The following is an 18019-nucleotide window of genomic DNA, read 5'->3' on the forward strand; positions in this document are numbered from 1 at the left end:
CAGGTTGACGGGTTGAAAAACTCAACCCAAACCCATTTATTTCGTGTTGTGTCGCGGATCGTGTAGAGAATTTAGCCTATAATCTTGGGGGCCAAGGGAGGAACGATGGATGCCGATTCACCTTTCATTCACTTAAAAAAAAAATTGAGTGATTTTTAAAATAATTGAATTCCTTGAGATAAAATGACATTAGCCCTAAAAAAATTGCTTTAAAAAAAAAGGTTACAAGGTGGGATTCCCATTTGTTCGGTTCCAATATATGTATCTTTCTTGAACACCCGTGGACTATTAATCCGAAACAAACTAATTTTGATGTGACAATAAGTTCTTTAAGAGCTTCAGTTAGTTTTGCCCAGGCATGTCGGTTGATTTCGGGATTCTCATAAGTCATAACAACTGAATTTGAGGCAGCAGGTTGCGAGTGAGTAGCTTTCATACCATTCTACGTTATTATCTTTCCCTTTCAACAGAGTGTTTCCGCAAATCCCAACTGCCTTATTGGTGCTCTTAAACTTGTATGCATGTCACTAGTCAAATGTTGCCGAAGCTACCAATCAACCTCCCGCCCCATCTTAGTCTCAAACTCATCAAAACTTACTGTGATTCCGGTGATCTACGACGTGCCCGCCAGCTGTTTGATAAAATTACCAGCCCAGATTTGCATTCATGGACGACGTTAATATCAGCTTACACACGACATGATCTCCAAAAAGTAGCTATTAATCTGTACACCCGGTTGAGGGACATCGGATTCCAACCCGATAGATTTGTACTTCTGTCAGTTGTCAAGGCTTGTTCCACATCTGGAGATCTTATTCAAGCTCAGAGAGCTCACAAAGATGCTGTCATGTTTGGGTTTCATCATGATCTTTTGTTAGGGAATGCAATGATAGACATGTTTGCAAAATGCAAGCATCTTGAAGGTGCCAAAACAGCTTTTAACGATTTACAGGTTAGAGATGTAATTTCTTGGACATCGATCTGTTCTTGTTATGTTAGTTGTGGGTATCCCAGAAAGGGCCTTCAAGCCTTTAGAGAGATGAGGTTAGATGGAGTAAAACCCAACTCGGTTTCACTTTCTTCAATCCTTCCTGCTTGTTCTAATTTAAAGTGTTTGGATTTAGGTAGAGAAATACACGGATTTGTGGTGAAAACTGGAATGGGAGCAAATGTGTTTGTGAGTAGTGCACTTATACATATGTATGCCACTTGCTTATGCATCAAAGAGGCTGAAATGATATTCAATCAAATGGTTAATAAAGATATTGTGTCTCATAATGTAATGATATCAGCATATTTTGAGAATGGAGAACCCGAAAAAGCAGTATCCATGTTCAAAAAGATGAAAGAAAATCATTCCAAGTTAAATTACGCATCATGGAATTCCATTCTCTCTGGATGCTTTCAATCTGGACAAACACAAGAAGCATTAAACTTACTTTCAGAAATGCAAGAATCAGGATTCAAACCCAATCAGATTACATTGACTTCTGTGTTGACTGCATGTACAAATTCAGAAAGCTTGAGGGGAGGTAAGGAGATTCATGGTTACATCTTTAGACACTGTTTCTTGAATGACACAACTGCCTTAACAGCTCTTATCTTCATGTATGCTAAATGTGGCAAATTTAAATTCTCTCAAAAAGCATTTGAGATGATGAATACAAGAGACACGATTGCTTGGAACACAATGATTATAGCAAACTCAATGCATGGAAATGGAGAAGAAGCATTAACTCTCTTTACTCAAATGTTAAAATCTGGTGTGAAACCGAATGCGATTACTTTCACAGGTGTTCTTTCTGGTTGTAGCCACTCAAAGTTAGTAGATGAGGGTCTTTCTGTTTTCAACTCAATGAGTAAAGTTCATTTGATTGAACCAGATGCTGAACACCATTCATGTGTTGTAGATGTTTTGAGTCGTTCAGGTAGGTTAGAAGAGGCGTATAAATTCATACAAAATATGTCAATAAAACCAACTCCTTCTGCTTGGGGAGCTTTACTTGGTGGATGTAGAGTGTATAAAAATGTCGATTTAGCACGAATTGTAGCAAAAAAACTATTTGAGATTGAACCAAACAACCCCGGGAATTATGTTTTGTTATCTAACATTCTTGTGAATGCTAAACTATGGGGAGAAGCTTCAGAAACTAGGAAAGTAATGAGGGATAAAGGAATGAAGAAAGAACCAGGTTGTAGTTGGGTACAAGTTAAGAACAAGGTGCATACTTTTGTGGTTGGAGACAAGAGGAATGAACATAGTGATGATATTTATAAGTTCTTGAGTGATATGGGTGATAAAATGAGGCAAGCTGGATACTTGCCTGACACAGAGTTTGTTCTTCAAGATCTTGATGGGGAGGAGAAAGAGGACACGTTGTGTAATCATAGTGAGAAACTTGCTGTTGCGTTTGGGATTATGAATTTGAAAGGTGAATCGGAGATTACAGTGTTCAAGAATTTGAGAATTTGTGGGGATTGTCATAATGCTATAAAGTTTATGGCGAAAATTGTTGGGGTGAGAATAGTTGTGAGAGATTCTTTGAGGTTTCATCATTTTAGAGATGGGTTTTGTTCATGTAATGATTTTTGGTGATTAATAATCAAATATGATAACATTATTATAAGAATTCTTGATAATATACATTGAGCACAAAATCAGAATCAAGAAAACAAATAAAAACAAATACATTGAGTTAAATATCACTCCAACTGAGCATACCAAACACCTTGAATTTTAACATCTTTAGGGACTTTTGCACCCAAATCAGTATCGGAGGGCTGAATGCTCTCAAACACTCCGATCACTTCACCGGTGTCCGGTTTGGTTGAGGTGACACTCAAGGTGATCTTCCCTGTTGACGCTGCAACGTTCTTTACATTTTCTTTGGAAAGCTCCTCTTCATCTCCTCTCCCACCCGCCGGTAAAGCAACGGCGTTGTCATACCCGGTGGACCCACCTCTGCCCTTTGGGTCGAGAAACGAAGACCCTCTGTACGACGGGACTAGGAATTCCCCACCGAAGCTTTCCGGTTTACCGGAGGCGACAAGTTGTTTGATCGTGAACAGGAAAGGCACACGTTCACCTCCGGGAAGCTGAACAGTGACGGCAGCGTAGTCAATTCCGTCTTTCTCTTCGAATTTGATGGTGCCATCGGAGGATACTTCGAGAGGGCCCTCGATTTCATCGAGGGTGTAGGTCAATCGGGTCATGAGTTTGGTTTTTTGGAACTCCGGTGTGGAGTTCTTGCTTACGCCATCGGCTTTGACAGTGAACGACGTCGGCTCTAAGCAAAATTTCTTGGCGTTGTACTTGCCTGGTTTGACGGCGAAGCCGTCGACTCCACCTTCGATGGTTGGGCACTGGTTAGCGGTGCCTGTTCCTTTGACTTCCATGTAGGTCTTACTTTGGATTTCATCGAATGTTAGCCTTTTAGGGCTTCCTTCAGCGCTTGCTCCCTGTTATAATTAACGATTACAATGATATTGTAAGTAGAGGAGTAGGTAGAATTTGGATGATGATGATGATAAGATGGAGAATAAAAACCTACTGAAACGACGAGGGCGGAAGTTGCGAGAGCGAAGCCGGCGATTTTAGCAGCGTCGGCGCATTTGTGAGCGAAGTCCTTGAGATCGGATTGAAGGGAACAGGTGAGTTTGGCTCCGGGTGACTCGACGCCGAAGGCCTTGCAGATGCTCTGAGAAGACTTGAACTGTAACCGGCCGGAGACGCCAACCTTGGTTGGCTGCATGAATGTTGCAGCTGCTTGTAATGAGGCTGCCATTGTTGTAAGTTTGCGAACCCCACTTCCCCTGTGTCTGTTGTGAACTGTGATTGTAGTGACTACTTGCAGGGAATTGGGTTGAAGTAGGAAAGGGATTTGTGTGGTGCATGGGAAATACTTGACTTGATTGGAGGAAGATAAATAGATAGGATAAGGTTGTGTTCCATTGGATGCTCTGAGTTACTTTCTATGGTGTTGTGCATTGCCATGTGGTTTGTAGGACTTGGAAATTCCTTTGCAACATATTTTAATTTTAATTCATAATGTTTTCCTTATGCAGCAACCAGGTTTTTACTTTTTTTTAATCATGCTGTAAATCTTTTTATTCAATATTTTTGTCTTTTTATTTGATGTTGGTTAGAAAAAATTATTACAATCAAGTTGATGGTATTAATTTGGATACAAAGTGTTCTTTATATATATATATATATATATATATATATATATATATATATTTTTTTTGGAATGAAATTTTAAATAGCTGATTTTTGTCGGAAGGAAAATGTGAATTTTGCGATTGATATGATCTGTGGTAGAACATTGTTGGACAGGTTACCGGACACATTTTTATGGATTCATTGGGAATAACATCAATCTTTGAGAAATTAAGGGCATGTTTGGTTCATGGTTGTTACTTGTTTCCTCCATTAAAGAACGCATTGCTTGATAGAAAACATTTTTTTTTTGTAGATAAAGGTTTGTGAAGTTATAATAATCAAGTAAATTAAACCTTCAATCATATTTGCATTTTCTGTTTAGCTGATAAAATAAGCTCCACAAAATAAAATAAGATAAATATATATAAACCACCAACACGAATAGAATACCCTCCTATCCTCCTGTCAAATAGGGAGAGAAACCAATCAATTTGGAAGTCAACCAAGATCCAGGCCTATGTAAACGACAACATCACCATGTATTACCTGTAGTAGATGTACTAGCAGCAACAGCAGCAGTGGTGGTGGTTGTGGTGGAAGTAGACGCCTTCTCAGATGAAGCAACAACCACCCCAGGCCATGAACGACACATGCAATGCTTACCTTCCTCTATACTCCCATACAAAATCTTCAAATGCTCCCCACAACCACCCCACCCATACTTTCCACACGTGTTGCATTCCACCCTGTAACACATTGTCTCACACACTCTTTCTGCCTACTCTCATCTCTTCCTCAATTTATACACTCATAGGAACTTTGGTATCATCTATGCATTCATACACTGAGGCCTCGTATTGAAAATAACGATCCTCATTGCTCATTGTTTTTAGTCAACATAGACTCATGGAACCCCGAAAAGGTACCCTAGCTAAGATCCAATTCTATATTCAATGTGTGATGTGTCTTAACTCTTAACTCTTATACATGATTAAGATTGAAAAAAAAAAACAAGAAATTACACAATTTATTAGAGTTCACTGTACAATGTTGCCTAACAAACTATTAGTCGAGGGTGAGCTCTGTTCACTTAACCACGGGTCCCGCACAGACACCGGTGACGTATCTTTCTCCTTTGACTTAGTCAAACAATTCGATATCATCTGTGGGACCACTAATTTCCGGCTTCCTACACCCGCCACCGAAGAAGAAGAGGTGACTGATAATGGTGTCATGCTGACATCATCCTCACCACTCATTCTAATCATCTCCAACTCATCTGCAACTTCTGTCATTGAAGGTCTCATGTCTCCATGAAAAGCCAAACACCGAAACGCCAGCTCAGCAACCTTGTGAACTGACGAAAGCGTCCATGCGTCCCTATTCGGATCCAAAAACGGATCGATAATCTCGTCCACACGCCCTTGACCGATCTTGTTTACAGCTAAAGCCGCCAGGTTGACTTCAGTGCTCCGCCTTGACAAGTCAACCACCTTCAAAGCTGTGATTATCTCCACAAGAACAACCCCAAAGCTATACACATCACTCTTATCCGAAAGATGATAGTTTTGATGATACTGTGGGTCCACATAGCCAGGTGTCCCTTGAGGTGCAGTTGAAATGTGTGACTCATCCGTGATCCCAACTCTAGAAAGACCAAAATCCGCAACTTTTGAACTGAATTTGTAATCCAAAAGTATGTTGCTGGATTTGATATCTCTATGATAAATCGGGGGGTTCATGGAAGAATGAAGATAAGCAATCGCGTGTGCTGTTTCAGTCACAATGGTCAACCTTCTCCTCCATGGAAGACCATTTCCTCTTTCCTTTTGTAAATGTTGACAAAGCGTCCCATTTGGCATGAATTCATAAACTAATATTTGTTCGCCTTTTTCGATACAAAACCCTAAAAGGCGAACAAGATTCGGGTGGCTTACAGAAGATAAAAGCTTGATTTCATTCATGACTTGGTCAATTCCATAATTTTCTATGTGTCGGATCTTTTTAATGGCAACCCATTCGTTGCTGTTGAGTTTTCCAGCATAAACTGTGCCATATGCTCCTATACCTAACCATTGTTTCTCAGAGAAACCGTTTGTTGCCTTTTGGATTTCTTTGTAGGGGTAAAATGGTACATTGAAGCTCCCTGTGGCTTCTGAAAGGATGCGCTTTGTACTCATTTGGTTTCTTGTAATAGCTCGCTTTCTAATGCAGTAGCAAATAAGTGCTATAATGGACATTAAAGATGCTCCCGCAACAATCCCTAAAAAAATTAAAGGAACAAGTAAGTAATGTTTGAGTGAGAAAATAGAATGGCAATGTAGTTTTTTGGGCATTTAGTAACAATTGAATTTATAAGTGGTTGAGAGGAAATTACCTCCGATTAGAACAACTACTCTTGTGGTTCCACCACATTCACCAGACATGTATTTTGAAGCATTGCAATTTGAGACTGTTGCAAGAAGGCATCTTTCAGTCTGAGTTATTTAATATATTCATCATAAAACCTAAGGAGATGAAAATTTTCCCTAAAGAAGAAAAAAAAAAGATGGTCGAATATTGACTATACATTCAAACTTAGTGGCTTTTTAGTTGAAGTTTGACATTGGTGTTTATCTCCGAAATAAAATGTTATCCTCTTGTAGTCTTCATACCGTTACATGTCATTATCAACTTCTCTACACAAAGAAAGTATAAAAGTATTTGCCTTTTTTGAAGTTATAATAAACTCAATCTCTTATTTGGGAGCATGGATCACATCTTCATAAGTTATAAATGAAACCCAAAAAATGGAAATGTTAAATGATCAAAACAAATAGCACCTACCAATTGGATGCTTTTTGGTCTATCTTACATAAATACTAGTGTGTGGTTGGAGTTCTATGGTCCATGAAGAAGATAGTTAATTAAAATAAAACTATCAAGATCCACATATTTGGGTATTGCCTAAAGTCAAGGCAATTAGATCATCATCCCCCACATCCAACAAAAAATCAGATGGGTGGACAAGAAAATTAAATTCAGTTGCGTATGGTCTACTCTAATTACACATAATTAATTCCTCCTCATTCAAAAATGGTAGACTAATGTTCTTGTTTCACCATTGTTGGTGTGCTTAGGACAAAATGAACAGAGGTATGGTGCAATTGAATTAACAAGGAATAACGACGAATCAGTGATTCACTTCTTGTTCAATTGATTTTTTTTGCAAAGAAACTGAAACATTTTTCTAGTGGAAAAAAAGCTGGATTTCAGATTATACAGGTATATAAATTGGGTGAAGAGGGAACTAACCTCTCCTGCAACCATCGCCGTTGACGAATCCATCTCCGTCGTATCCCTTATTGCAGTAGCATCGGTACCCCGCCATCGCATTATAAATTGATATGTTCTCACAGACCGCTTGGTGATGGCAATGACAATCCCCGTGCACCCACCACCCCAACTCCGCCGACTGAAACCCCATCGACAACGACGACCTCTGCGTACTGTTTCCGTCCAAAACAACGGTAATCGCCGAGTACAGAACCCGACAATCGGCCATATCTAATTTAGTCAAATCCATAAACTCATTTGTCATAAACTCTACGCGACCAAGGTCATCATCTGAGTAGCAATTTAAGCTGCTATTAGGTAATCTACAACTTGATGAGTTATAGTAACTCATTGAGACCGCGCATTTATTCAAGCCCTCGCTACAGTTTCCCAACAGCAACTCATTTCGCTTTGTGAGGGCATAATTTTGGTTTCTGAGTAGTCGGATTTCTTCAAACCGGCGATCGCATTTAGCCGGCAAATTAATCAGTATATGATCTCTGGTTAGATTCAGAACCGTGTAGTTGCCAATACGAAGTTCTCCGGTATCTGCACAAGTAAGAGGGACTTCACAACCGTCGGAGAATCCGAATGGGAAACGAACTGGGATATCGCGACTACTTCCTTTACAAACGCGATTGCACTTTGCTCCGACAGATGCTGCTGATGATGATGATGCGATTACCAGAATCACAGAAAAGAGGAGAAGGTGAAGAATCATGTTTCAATATTATTGAAATTGAAAAGTCGTACAAGTATTAAGCATAAACGAAGGGAAAGCTCAAAATTGGGCCAGTAATGGACCATTTATTGGAAGAAATTAATGGGGTGCAGTTGATGTTGGTGAGAATTTCCTGCTTATTCAATAAATGATTTCAGTGAAATACTGAGAGCTTGCATCTTGGATTTTGAATTTAAATATGCAAGTAACTTAGCTGATTGATTTACTCTTGATGAGATATTTATAAAATTCAAAATATGACGCCATTGACGAGATTCAATGCTCTTCGAATTGACTAATAAAAGTTGAGGGGGCTTAGAAACTAGAAGCAGATCCGGTTATCCTTTTAGTTTTTGCTCTTCTCCGGCGGAGGCGTTTGTGAGAGACGGAAGGAGGCCGCGATAGAATTAAGGACAACTCTGAACGTTGGCAAGCTGAATCGTGCGACGATGACGATCTTTTCGGGTTACCATTTTAATCCAGTTGAAGTAACAAAATACAAAATAAAATCTAAATTCAATATCTTTTATAATAGTATTATGAGAGAATAGGGATGCAAACGGAGGCGGATATTGGCGGGGACTACAATCTCCATCCCCGTACCCGAATCCAATCCCCACAACCATCTCCGCCTCCGACCCGCCTAATCCCCGACGGATTCGGGTGGAAAAAAACCCATCAGATAGAAAAAACCCGTCGGATACCCGTTATTTTGGCTCAAGACTAATTTAATAGGCTTATGTTTGACTTGTTTGTTAAGCTAACATAAAAAAGCCAATGATCAACTCATGCTTGTATCACAATATTGTTTAAATTACAATAAACTTTAATAAGAACCAAAGGCAATATAAATTCAACGTGAGGGACTCTTAGATTTATAATGAGCTCGCTTGTCAACTAGTTGTGTCACCAAGCAATATGGGACAAAGTAACAATCAATATCATTCTTGCAAGTTCTCTTACAATTATATACTTGTTCGTCTTCGTTTCATTTATCTATTTAGCCTATATGGGACTAGTATCCACCTCTCTTTAACTAAAATTTTTATAAAAAGAAACATATAAGTTGCCGTAAAACAAAAAAGGAAAAAAACTTTTGTATAGAGAAAAAAAAAGTGTCAATTAAAGTATAAGAAATAACCATCCAATCATATGTATCGAAAGACATAATCATACATACTTATAAAGCTGGCATTTTTCCTTAAACCTCATGCATTTGAAACCCTCATAAAAATTTGCAAACACCTCATGCATTTGAAACCTCCTATTTTAATGAATACCACTCAAAAGTCTCATAATAATGATTAACAATTCAAAGGTTTTATAACTTATATAATATATTTAATAAACAATTAATTAATACTTTACTATAAAAATGTCAATCTTTTTGAGACACAAATACAAATCACATTCAAAATTCACAAAGAAAACAAGTTTAAAGTTTTTTGTGTTGGTTTAAGGGCTTTGAACAATTTTTCGAGCCATGTTATTATGTTGAAGTTTTTAATTTGTAAGTTTGTTATATACTAATTCTTTTTTGTATTTTCTTGATTTAAGTATTCTTTTAAGAATATCATTGTATGTTGTGGTTGAAATTTTAATGTAAATTAGATTAGATTCATGTCATACATACTTATAAAGCTAGCATTTTTTCTTAAACCTCATGCATTTGAAACCCTCATAAAAATTTGCAAACACCTCATGCATTTGAAACCTCCTATTTTAATGAATACCACTCAAAAGTCTCTTAATAATGATTAACAATTCAAAGGTTTTATAACTTATATAATATATTTAATAAACAATTAATTAATACTTTACTATAAAAAGGTCAATCTTTTTGAGACACAAATACAAATCACATTCAAAATTCACAAAGAAAACAAGTTTAAAGTTTTTTGTATTGGTTTGAGGGCTTTGAACAATTTTTCGAGCCATGTTATTATGTTGAAGTTTTTAATTTGTAAGTTTGTTATATACTAATTCTTTTTTGTATTTTCTTGATTTAAGTATTCTTTTCGAGCCAAAAACGGATCGAGAATTCGTCTAGTTTAACTATAATTGTATGCACTTTTTTCTCTTATTAACCAACTACTCGTAATTATATTTATTTAAAGTTAACTACAAATTATAGATAAATAATTTATTTTTGAACAGCAACTACAACTAGTTTTTTACTAAATACTCATAATAAATTCAAATTAAACACAAAATAGAGAATACAATCACTTAGTTTGTTTTTTGCATTTATACAAAAATACAACTACAACTAGTTTATTTATTTATTTATTTTTTGAACTACTACAGTTACTTTTTTACAAAATACACATAATAAATTCAAATAAGAAAAGAAGGATGCAATGGGTTGTGAAAAAAAATATGTATAGGAGAGTAAAGTTATCCCATATCGGCAATAAAACAAAAACCAAGAAGATAACACCTTTATAAAAAAAACTCTCAACAGCTTTGCGTGTATATATATATATATATATATATATATATATATATATATATATATATACATAATCGGGTATTAAACCGGGGATAATGTAATACTCATACCCGCCCCGTCCGCGTTTCGGGTATGAAGTTTAACCTCCATCCCCGCTCCGTTACTCGTCAAGACGGGGAATCCCCGCCCCGTTAGGGTCGGGTCCCCGCCGGTACCCGAATATGCGGGTCTAATTTGCATCCCTATGAGAGAATGAAGAATATAGTTATATAAATTATAAAATATTAAAACATAAACGATCTTATATGACTCTTTCAATAGATATTTTTTCATCGGTCAAAAGATTTGAATATTAGAAATAATATGTTACGAGAATTTTAAATCTTAATATCATATTGTTTCCACTTGTAAGAAGCTATAAATCCAGATTTTTTTTTTTGGAACTGCAGTAAGAAGCTACATTGACCATAAAAAGTTGAATTATTAGTTTATTTATTAAGCATTAGGTGTAAAACTTGTGTATTACACGTATTGATTAAAATATATTATTAAAATATAAATAATAAATATTTTTTAAAATAAAATTTTGAAATAAGAAATGAAGAAACATATTAATTGCAATTTAGTATAATATTTATTACATTTGATACTTTACATATATAAATATAAATATTATGTGACTTTTTAATTTTAAAATTTGAAAAAAACCATAAATTGACATGTGGATATTATTTATTAAAAAAATATCACAAAATGACAAATGTCAAAACTCATTAGAGATTGACATGTGGCAAAATTATCTTCATTTATTATAGTAGTTTTTTGAATCCTTCTAAGATTAAACGGATGACAAGGGTAAGCAAAATGAATAGTGATAAAAACTTTAATTATTGTTGAAACTCTTGGTGTTTATAATTACTTGGCGAATCTTCGCGCGCTGCCCAAGATAAATATGTTCAAATTTAAGATTTATCTATTTTTGTCATTTTTATATTGTTATCATAGACTTTTATAAATACGTCTGTGTGAACGAAATCACTAAACAATAGTTTAATTAAATTTTGAAGATACGATATTTTGTGGAATATATCCGATCGTAAAAAATGACAGATATGCTATATTAATATTTGTTAGAAATCGGGGTATAGAATTGTTTGGATCAATGAGAGTTGTAAAATACTTTAATATTAAACCATTTCGAGAATACACTCGAAAATCTCTAATCAAATACAACTCACTGTTTGCAAGAAGAGAGAATGTAGATGTTATGAAAATTTGTACCCAAAATGATTTTGAAATTTATCATATAACAAGAAACCAACTTCATGTCTTAAAACTGTCATATGGTAGTTAAAGTAATGCAACTTCCTGTCACATAACTTGTCATAAATCAACTTAAAAACGGGTTTAGAACCAGGATCACAAAATCGAGTTTATTCCAAAAAACCGGATTTCTCAGGCATTTTTTATATAGCAACATAACACATAAAAAAAATCACGCTGACCTGGCAGTTCGACCCTAACCAGGGGCTCTGCCCCTTGGACCCCGCCAGGGGCTTCCACCTATTGGATTCCGCCCCTTGGACCCCACTCCTAGGGGCGCTGCCCCCAAACCCCAGTCAGTTCAGGGGCTTCCCCCTAAATAGCAATATACTTTCAACAAATACAAAATTAAACAAATGTGCACTCCGCACCATCCTAATTTTATCAATAATTATCAAAGTGACATTGATCATCAAATTAATCACGTTACACTTAAATAATATTAGTGATATAAATATCACCAACAACATTATGGTGAAGATCATAAAATTAGTATCTTTTATCGAGAATATATGCCTAGGAGTTATTTTATAATAAAGTAAAAAATGACATTCTAAGACAAAAAAAGTTGTTGAATATGTGTCGTTTGTTTATGTTCAATTGCAATAGAAAGTTATATTTGAAGATTGATAAAACTTAAACAATGTTAACGGTATATTCTGATACACCAAACTTTGTATATTGAAAGTTATGATATAAAAATGAGTTAAGTTGTTCAAATTATAAAATGCTAATTAGAAATGAAACGATAATAAAACAAAAATAAACGAATAGTAATTATATGTATGTATGTATGTGTATATATTGTTGGTGATTTTAGTGTCACCTGACATTTGTGTAATTGGAACTGACAAATGAACTAATGGACTTATTGTTTGTACTCTATATTATATATTTGGTGAATATGGAGTGCATGCATATGTAAGATCGAATTATAAGCTGATACGACAGAAAGGTGGGGGTCAAGGGGGTCACGCCCCCTTGCACGGTCCTAGGGGCAGCGCCCCTAGCGGGGTCTAAGGAGCATATCCCATGTCTTCATAAATTTGAGTTAGTTTTTTTTTATGGAAAATTTGAATTCTAGTGGGTGATTATGGTAAGATTGACACATCTTGTCAGTTTTGGTAACCATTGATTATGTCATTAATTTCGAGATTTGCATAACTAATTTAGAAGATTGAACCCTAATTTGTCATGTATATATACGACTCTTCCTTTGAGTTGTACATGTAACACTCGGTTCATGTAAAACATTTTATCAAGTTTATAATTTAGGAAATTTAACCCGGCTCACGACGTGAGGCCGGTTTGAGAGGAAACCCTAATTTTTGGGGGGTTTATTATGTATTTAAAGGAAGTGAGGGATAGGGTTAGCCCACCCTCAGCCCCCATCACATCCTTGCACTCCCCTTTGAAACCCTAGCATCCATATTTGATCTTGAGCTTACTTGTGGTGATTTTAGTCAAGAAGAATAAGAGGAAGGGCATATAGTCCATCATTTCTGCATTTAAGCCTCATAATCAATCATTTTCACACATTCTGGACCTTTTGTGAGTTTCAAGTTCATTTATTTATGAGTCCATAAGCTTAGATCTAGATTTTTATGAATTATCCTTCATATACAAGAAGATGTAGTGGTTGGAATCCATAAAGTTGCCAACTTTATGGATTTCCAGTGTCCCTGAGTAGTATAGATGCTAGATCTGGAATATGGTTGAGTTTTATGACTTCTGCATGAGATTTGGTATCATTTCCTCATTTTGTGCCCTAGTTAGTGTTTGGGACATGTATTGGACATGCATGTCCAAAAAAGCCATGATTTTTATGATGTTCTGGAGTAAATAAGACATTATAGAGGATTTGGTTGCTTGTCCAAAAAGGGGTTAAGAGTTGTATTAAGCACTTTTGTCCAGAGCGTCCTCACGATGTGAGCACTTGGGTGTCACGACGTGAAGATGGTGTTCCTCGTCTATTTTGGCTTATTAGGTCATGACATGACCGCTAGAGGGTCATGACGTGATGAGTGGCTGTGGGACTTTCGAGTGTGGATTCAGTTTTGACTTTAACCAGATTTTGACCAAGTTTGACTCAGGGGTATTATGGGTAATTTGAGTAGTAAATTGAGTTGGGTCACTGTTTTTGTATAAGTGATTAGTAGAGTCAATATCCGGAGCGGTGATTAGTTCAGCTATCATTTCAGACTGTAAGATGAGTTTTTCCTCACTGTACTTTTGGGTCGAAGACACCAATTCCGACCCGCTAGATTATATGTTTTGGTATATAGATTGTAAAGATGAGTTTTTGATGACTGGTTATATGACTATCTGTTTAATGAGTATCTGTTATTTGTTATAGATATGTCGACATGGTATAGTGAGTTTAAGATTGTACTGATTTGTGTTGTCAGTCAATAGGCCGGGTGTAACGCCCCAAAACCCACACCCAAAAAATTTGTTTTTATAGAAAATAAACAATCAATTAAATATGTTTGTCAAAACCAATAAGTATTTAGAGTAAATCAAATAGCATCCCAAACTGAAAACCGTAAGCACATGCAAAAAAATCATGGTGTGTGCAATGCGATCATCCCGAGCTCTTCCCTTTCGATCCGGAAGTACCTGAAACATAAACTGAAAACCGTAAGCACAAAGCTTAGTGAGTTCCCCAAAATACCTCATACCATACATACAATAGGCCTTGCCCGACAACCATCGGGCCCCACCTGGAACAGATTTGTCAGGAACTTGGAATTATCGACGAATCTAGCATTTATAGGTTCCTAATAACGATTATAATTATGAAAATAAGCTATCCTAAAAGCTTAGTAAGTGTAGTTGCAATTACAGAGGTTTCTAGCAAACACTGGGATTTATGTTGGCAGGACTCCGACCCGAGAGCTTCTAATTCTCGAGCCCTCTAATGCTCCAGAGCTTCGCTAAACTAAAATACTCTGAAATCCCAAAGAAAAAACTTATTTTCGTTCCTAAGAACTAGATATGAAGTTTAGAAATGATGTGAGGAAGAATGAGAGGTTTGGAAGCTATTTATAGGCGAAATTCCAGCATGTGTGTCGCGCACATGGTCGGAGCATGCCGCGCACGCGGTTGGCTGGGTGACGTGGCCCCTGTGAAAACGTGACACGTGGCAAGATTTTGGTAGCCGGCTGCGACTGCGCCGGGGCCTGCCGCTGCTCCCTCATATGCAGCTCAATCTCCAACTCACGCCGCCTAGCGGCCTCCTGCAACTCCAAAAGAGTATCACATCGCTGGGTAGACACAAAACTGACGGATGTCAGTCTTGAGCATGCTCAGATAACTGGTCATCTGAGCCTGCTCAGAAGCAAACTCTGGGCAGAACATCGCCCTCTCTGTGAACATGCGGGTGATCTCCGTCACCGACTCCCCCTCCTGTCTCAAACTCAAAAACTCCTGTGACAAACGTTCCCGCTCGACCCGCGGAATGTATCGGGCACAGAACATATCCCTGAACTGATCCCAAATAATAACAACTCTCTGATCATCAGTGTATGACCCAGTCGCCAATCTCCACCAGTCCTTGGCCCCGGACCTTAGCAAGTTCAGAGCACACCTGACCTTTTGGTCAGTAGGACACGAGCAGGTAAAGAAACACCCCTCCACATCTAAAATCCACCTCATCGCCTTGATGGGGTCCTGTGTCTCATCAAAATTAGGGGGCTTCGTGTTATCTAAGTCGCTATACTGGAAGCCCCGAGTGGCTCCTCCTCCTCCCCCTGCCGCTGTTACAGCCGATGCAGCTGCAGCGGCATCCGTTTCCGCAAGGGCTGCGTATCGCTCGTCGAAGTACTCGACCATGGCGGTCTTAATAGACCCGAACATCTCCGGCAGCTGTGCCCGGAACGCAGCAGCAACCTCATCATGCAGGATCTCCCGAATCCTGGCATCCAACTCCTCAATACCCATCTGATGGGTTTTGAGCATTCTAACACTCCTATGGTGTACATGCAACCCTAGAAACCTTGGATCTATGTTTGACTAAGATACATGCAAATAATTATTTTTCCAAGGTTCTTATCTTAACTAGCATGGCATGGGATACTTGAATCAAATAAAACTAGTAGAATTACTTACCTTGTAGTAGTAGTTGATTGCTTGGAGTTTGAGAGCCTAGCACCAATAATGTGGATGCCTCAAATGGAAGTCACAAATCACCACAAACTTGGAAACTTGAGAGAATAGTCACAAACTTCTTGAAATCGGCCCTCTTAGTTTACACACATCAACTAGTGCAATTTCAAGAACCAAAGCCTCCTTTATATAGTGTGGTGGATTAGGGTTACATCCATGTAAACCCTAATACCCATGTCTTTTCATTTCCATGAGATCCATGGGTTAAAGCTCCATGGAGTATCCATGGACTTTCCATGCAAGCCTAGCCCATTCCAAATAAGCATTAGCCCACACTATATAAATACAAGAGCCCATATTTAATTAGTCATACTTTTGATCTCTAAATTAATTCTAAATTAATTATAGATCAATACTAATTAAATAATATGATTTTATATTAATATATTAGGACTTATAATATATTAATAAATCATAACTTATACTATTCTCAAACGATTATCCATAAATTGTTCGGGTGAAGTGCAATCCAAATGGACCATGCCGGGTCGGGTCAAGTACATACCAAATATAGTTATGGACTTAGACACTATATCCAACAGTCTCCCACTTGGATAAGTCTAATAACTATAGTTGCAAGTATGACTTTAGGAACCGATCAGCAATCGTAGCTCTTTAAACTCGGTTGAACTATGAAGCGCCATTTTAGATAAGTGATCATATAATCCTCTGTTGTAGATATCAGCCGGACAAATACATGGAACATGGTCTTGCTTATTGTCCAGCATTTGTTTCCCGATTTCCGATTTGTTTGACATAGAACTTAACTGAACACATCAATTTAGTTCTGACCGGGCCCGGTACATAGGTCAAAACAAAATCATCGAGGGGCCCAGATATCGCTTCTAATTCTAGAAGGAACAGATAAACTTCGACTCATATGTTTGCTCTACTACTTGTTGAATTACACACAAAAGCACGGTTTATAACATCGAGTTACCAATGCGTTTTCATGCAATCAATGCATAACCAACTCATAGGCAACAAATCATATCTCTAGGTTTGAAGACTTATATGATATGACCGTCTCACGATCACTCGAGATAAATTCCATGAAGTGATACAAGTGAGCGTGGGTTGAATACAATACTCAGAACTTATGAGCACTCATGAGTGATGTAGCCCCGCTTTGTCTAACATCTTAGACCTCTACAAGCCAACCCATGACAATCTTGATTCATATCTACTTCCAACATATGACCGACTGTGGAGAGTTTGAATAATATGATATAAACCATAACATAATTATTCTGGAAGTCAAAACATGCAAAACGAAATAATAGTAAACGATTGACAAGAGATAGCAACACTTTACTCATAAATAACAGCTTTTATTTATCATCAAATGTCAATTACATTTTACAAATTTCAAGATTATCTAACTACTAAAACTAATATCATCCTTCAGCCCTATGCTCCGAGCATGCTGGAGATGCTTAGCCCGAGTCAGTCCCTTCGTGAGGGGATCTGTTGGGTTCTCATCCGATGATACCCTCTTTGCCACGAGGATTCCTTCTTCTATTCAATGTCTGATGAAGTGATATTTTCTGTCAATGTGTCTGGATCTCCCATGATCTCTTGGTTCCTTGGCTAAGGCAACCGCACTATTGCTGTCACAGAAAATCTCCATTGGCTCCTTTATAGCTGGTACAACTCCAAGGTCTCCGATGAAGTTCTTTAGCCATATAGCTTCCTTTGCTGCCTCGCTTGCTGCTATATACTCTGATTCACAAGTGGAATCACCCACTGTCTCCTGCTTGGAACTTTTCCAAGTAATTGCCCCTCCGTTTAGAGTAAAGACCCAGTCCGACTGAGAGCGGAAATTATCCCTGTCAGTCTGAAAGCTAGCATCACTGTAACCTACAACTCTCAAGTCCTC

General features: G+C 37.4%; 2 protein-coding genes and 1 pseudogene across 2 annotated transcripts; 1 reads left to right on the top strand and 2 right to left on the bottom strand.

Annotated features, from left to right (window-relative positions):
- The first annotated feature begins 235 nt into the window (after positions 1 to 235).
- LOC145160367 (pentatricopeptide repeat-containing protein At1g20230 pseudogene) lies at positions 236 to 2630 on the top strand (annotated as a pseudogene).
- LOC145160368 (oxygen-evolving enhancer protein 1, chloroplastic-like) lies at positions 2597 to 3900 on the bottom strand. Its single transcript, XM_079079524.1, has 2 exons — positions 3552 to 3900; positions 2597 to 3459 (listed from the first exon to the last, which is right to left on the bottom strand). The coding sequence occupies exons 1-2, from the start codon at positions 3783 to 3785 to the stop codon at positions 2704 to 2706; spliced, it is 990 nt and encodes a 329-aa protein (XP_078935650.1). The 5' UTR covers positions 3786 to 3900; the 3' UTR covers positions 2597 to 2703.
- A 1080-nt stretch (positions 3901 to 4980) lies between these two features.
- On the bottom strand, positions 4981 to 8688 carry LOC145160370 (wall-associated receptor kinase-like 14). The gene is made up of 3 exons (XM_079079525.1): positions 7457 to 8688; positions 6540 to 6614; positions 4981 to 6425 (listed from the first exon to the last, which is right to left on the bottom strand). Exons 1-3 carry the CDS (start codon positions 8196 to 8198, stop codon positions 5200 to 5202), a joined length of 2043 nt encoding a protein of 680 aa, XP_078935651.1. The 5' UTR covers positions 8199 to 8688; the 3' UTR covers positions 4981 to 5199.
- Between the last annotated feature and the right edge of the window lie 9331 nt (positions 8689 to 18019).

Source organism: Lactuca virosa, chromosome 2 (genome assembly GCF_052849685.1).
Source record: "Lactuca virosa cultivar CGN04683 chromosome 2, Lactuca_virosa_CGN04683_v6, whole genome shotgun sequence".
NCBI lineage: Eukaryota > Viridiplantae > Streptophyta > Magnoliopsida > Asterales > Asteraceae > Lactuca > Lactuca virosa.

Coding starts and splice junctions, on each gene's coding strand:
- LOC145160368 (XM_079079524.1), bottom strand. CDS start 3,785: ATGGCAGCCTCATTACAAGCAGCTGCAACATTCATGCAGCCAACCAAG. Junction 3,460..3,551: donor CTTCCGCCCTCGTCGTTTCA/GTAGGTTTTTAT, acceptor TAATTATAACAG/GGAGCAAGCGCTGAAGGAAG.
- LOC145160370 (XM_079079525.1), bottom strand. CDS start 8,198: ATGATTCTTCACCTTCTCCTCTTTTCTGTGATTCTGGTAATCGCATCA. Junction 6,615..7,456: donor CGGCGATGGTTGCAGGAGAG/GTTAGTTCCCTC, acceptor TTCTTGCAACAG/TCTCAAATTGCAATGCTTCA. Junction 6,426..6,539: donor AGTAGTTGTTCTAATCGGAG/GTAATTTCCTCT, acceptor TAATTTTTTTAG/GGATTGTTGCGGGAGCATCT.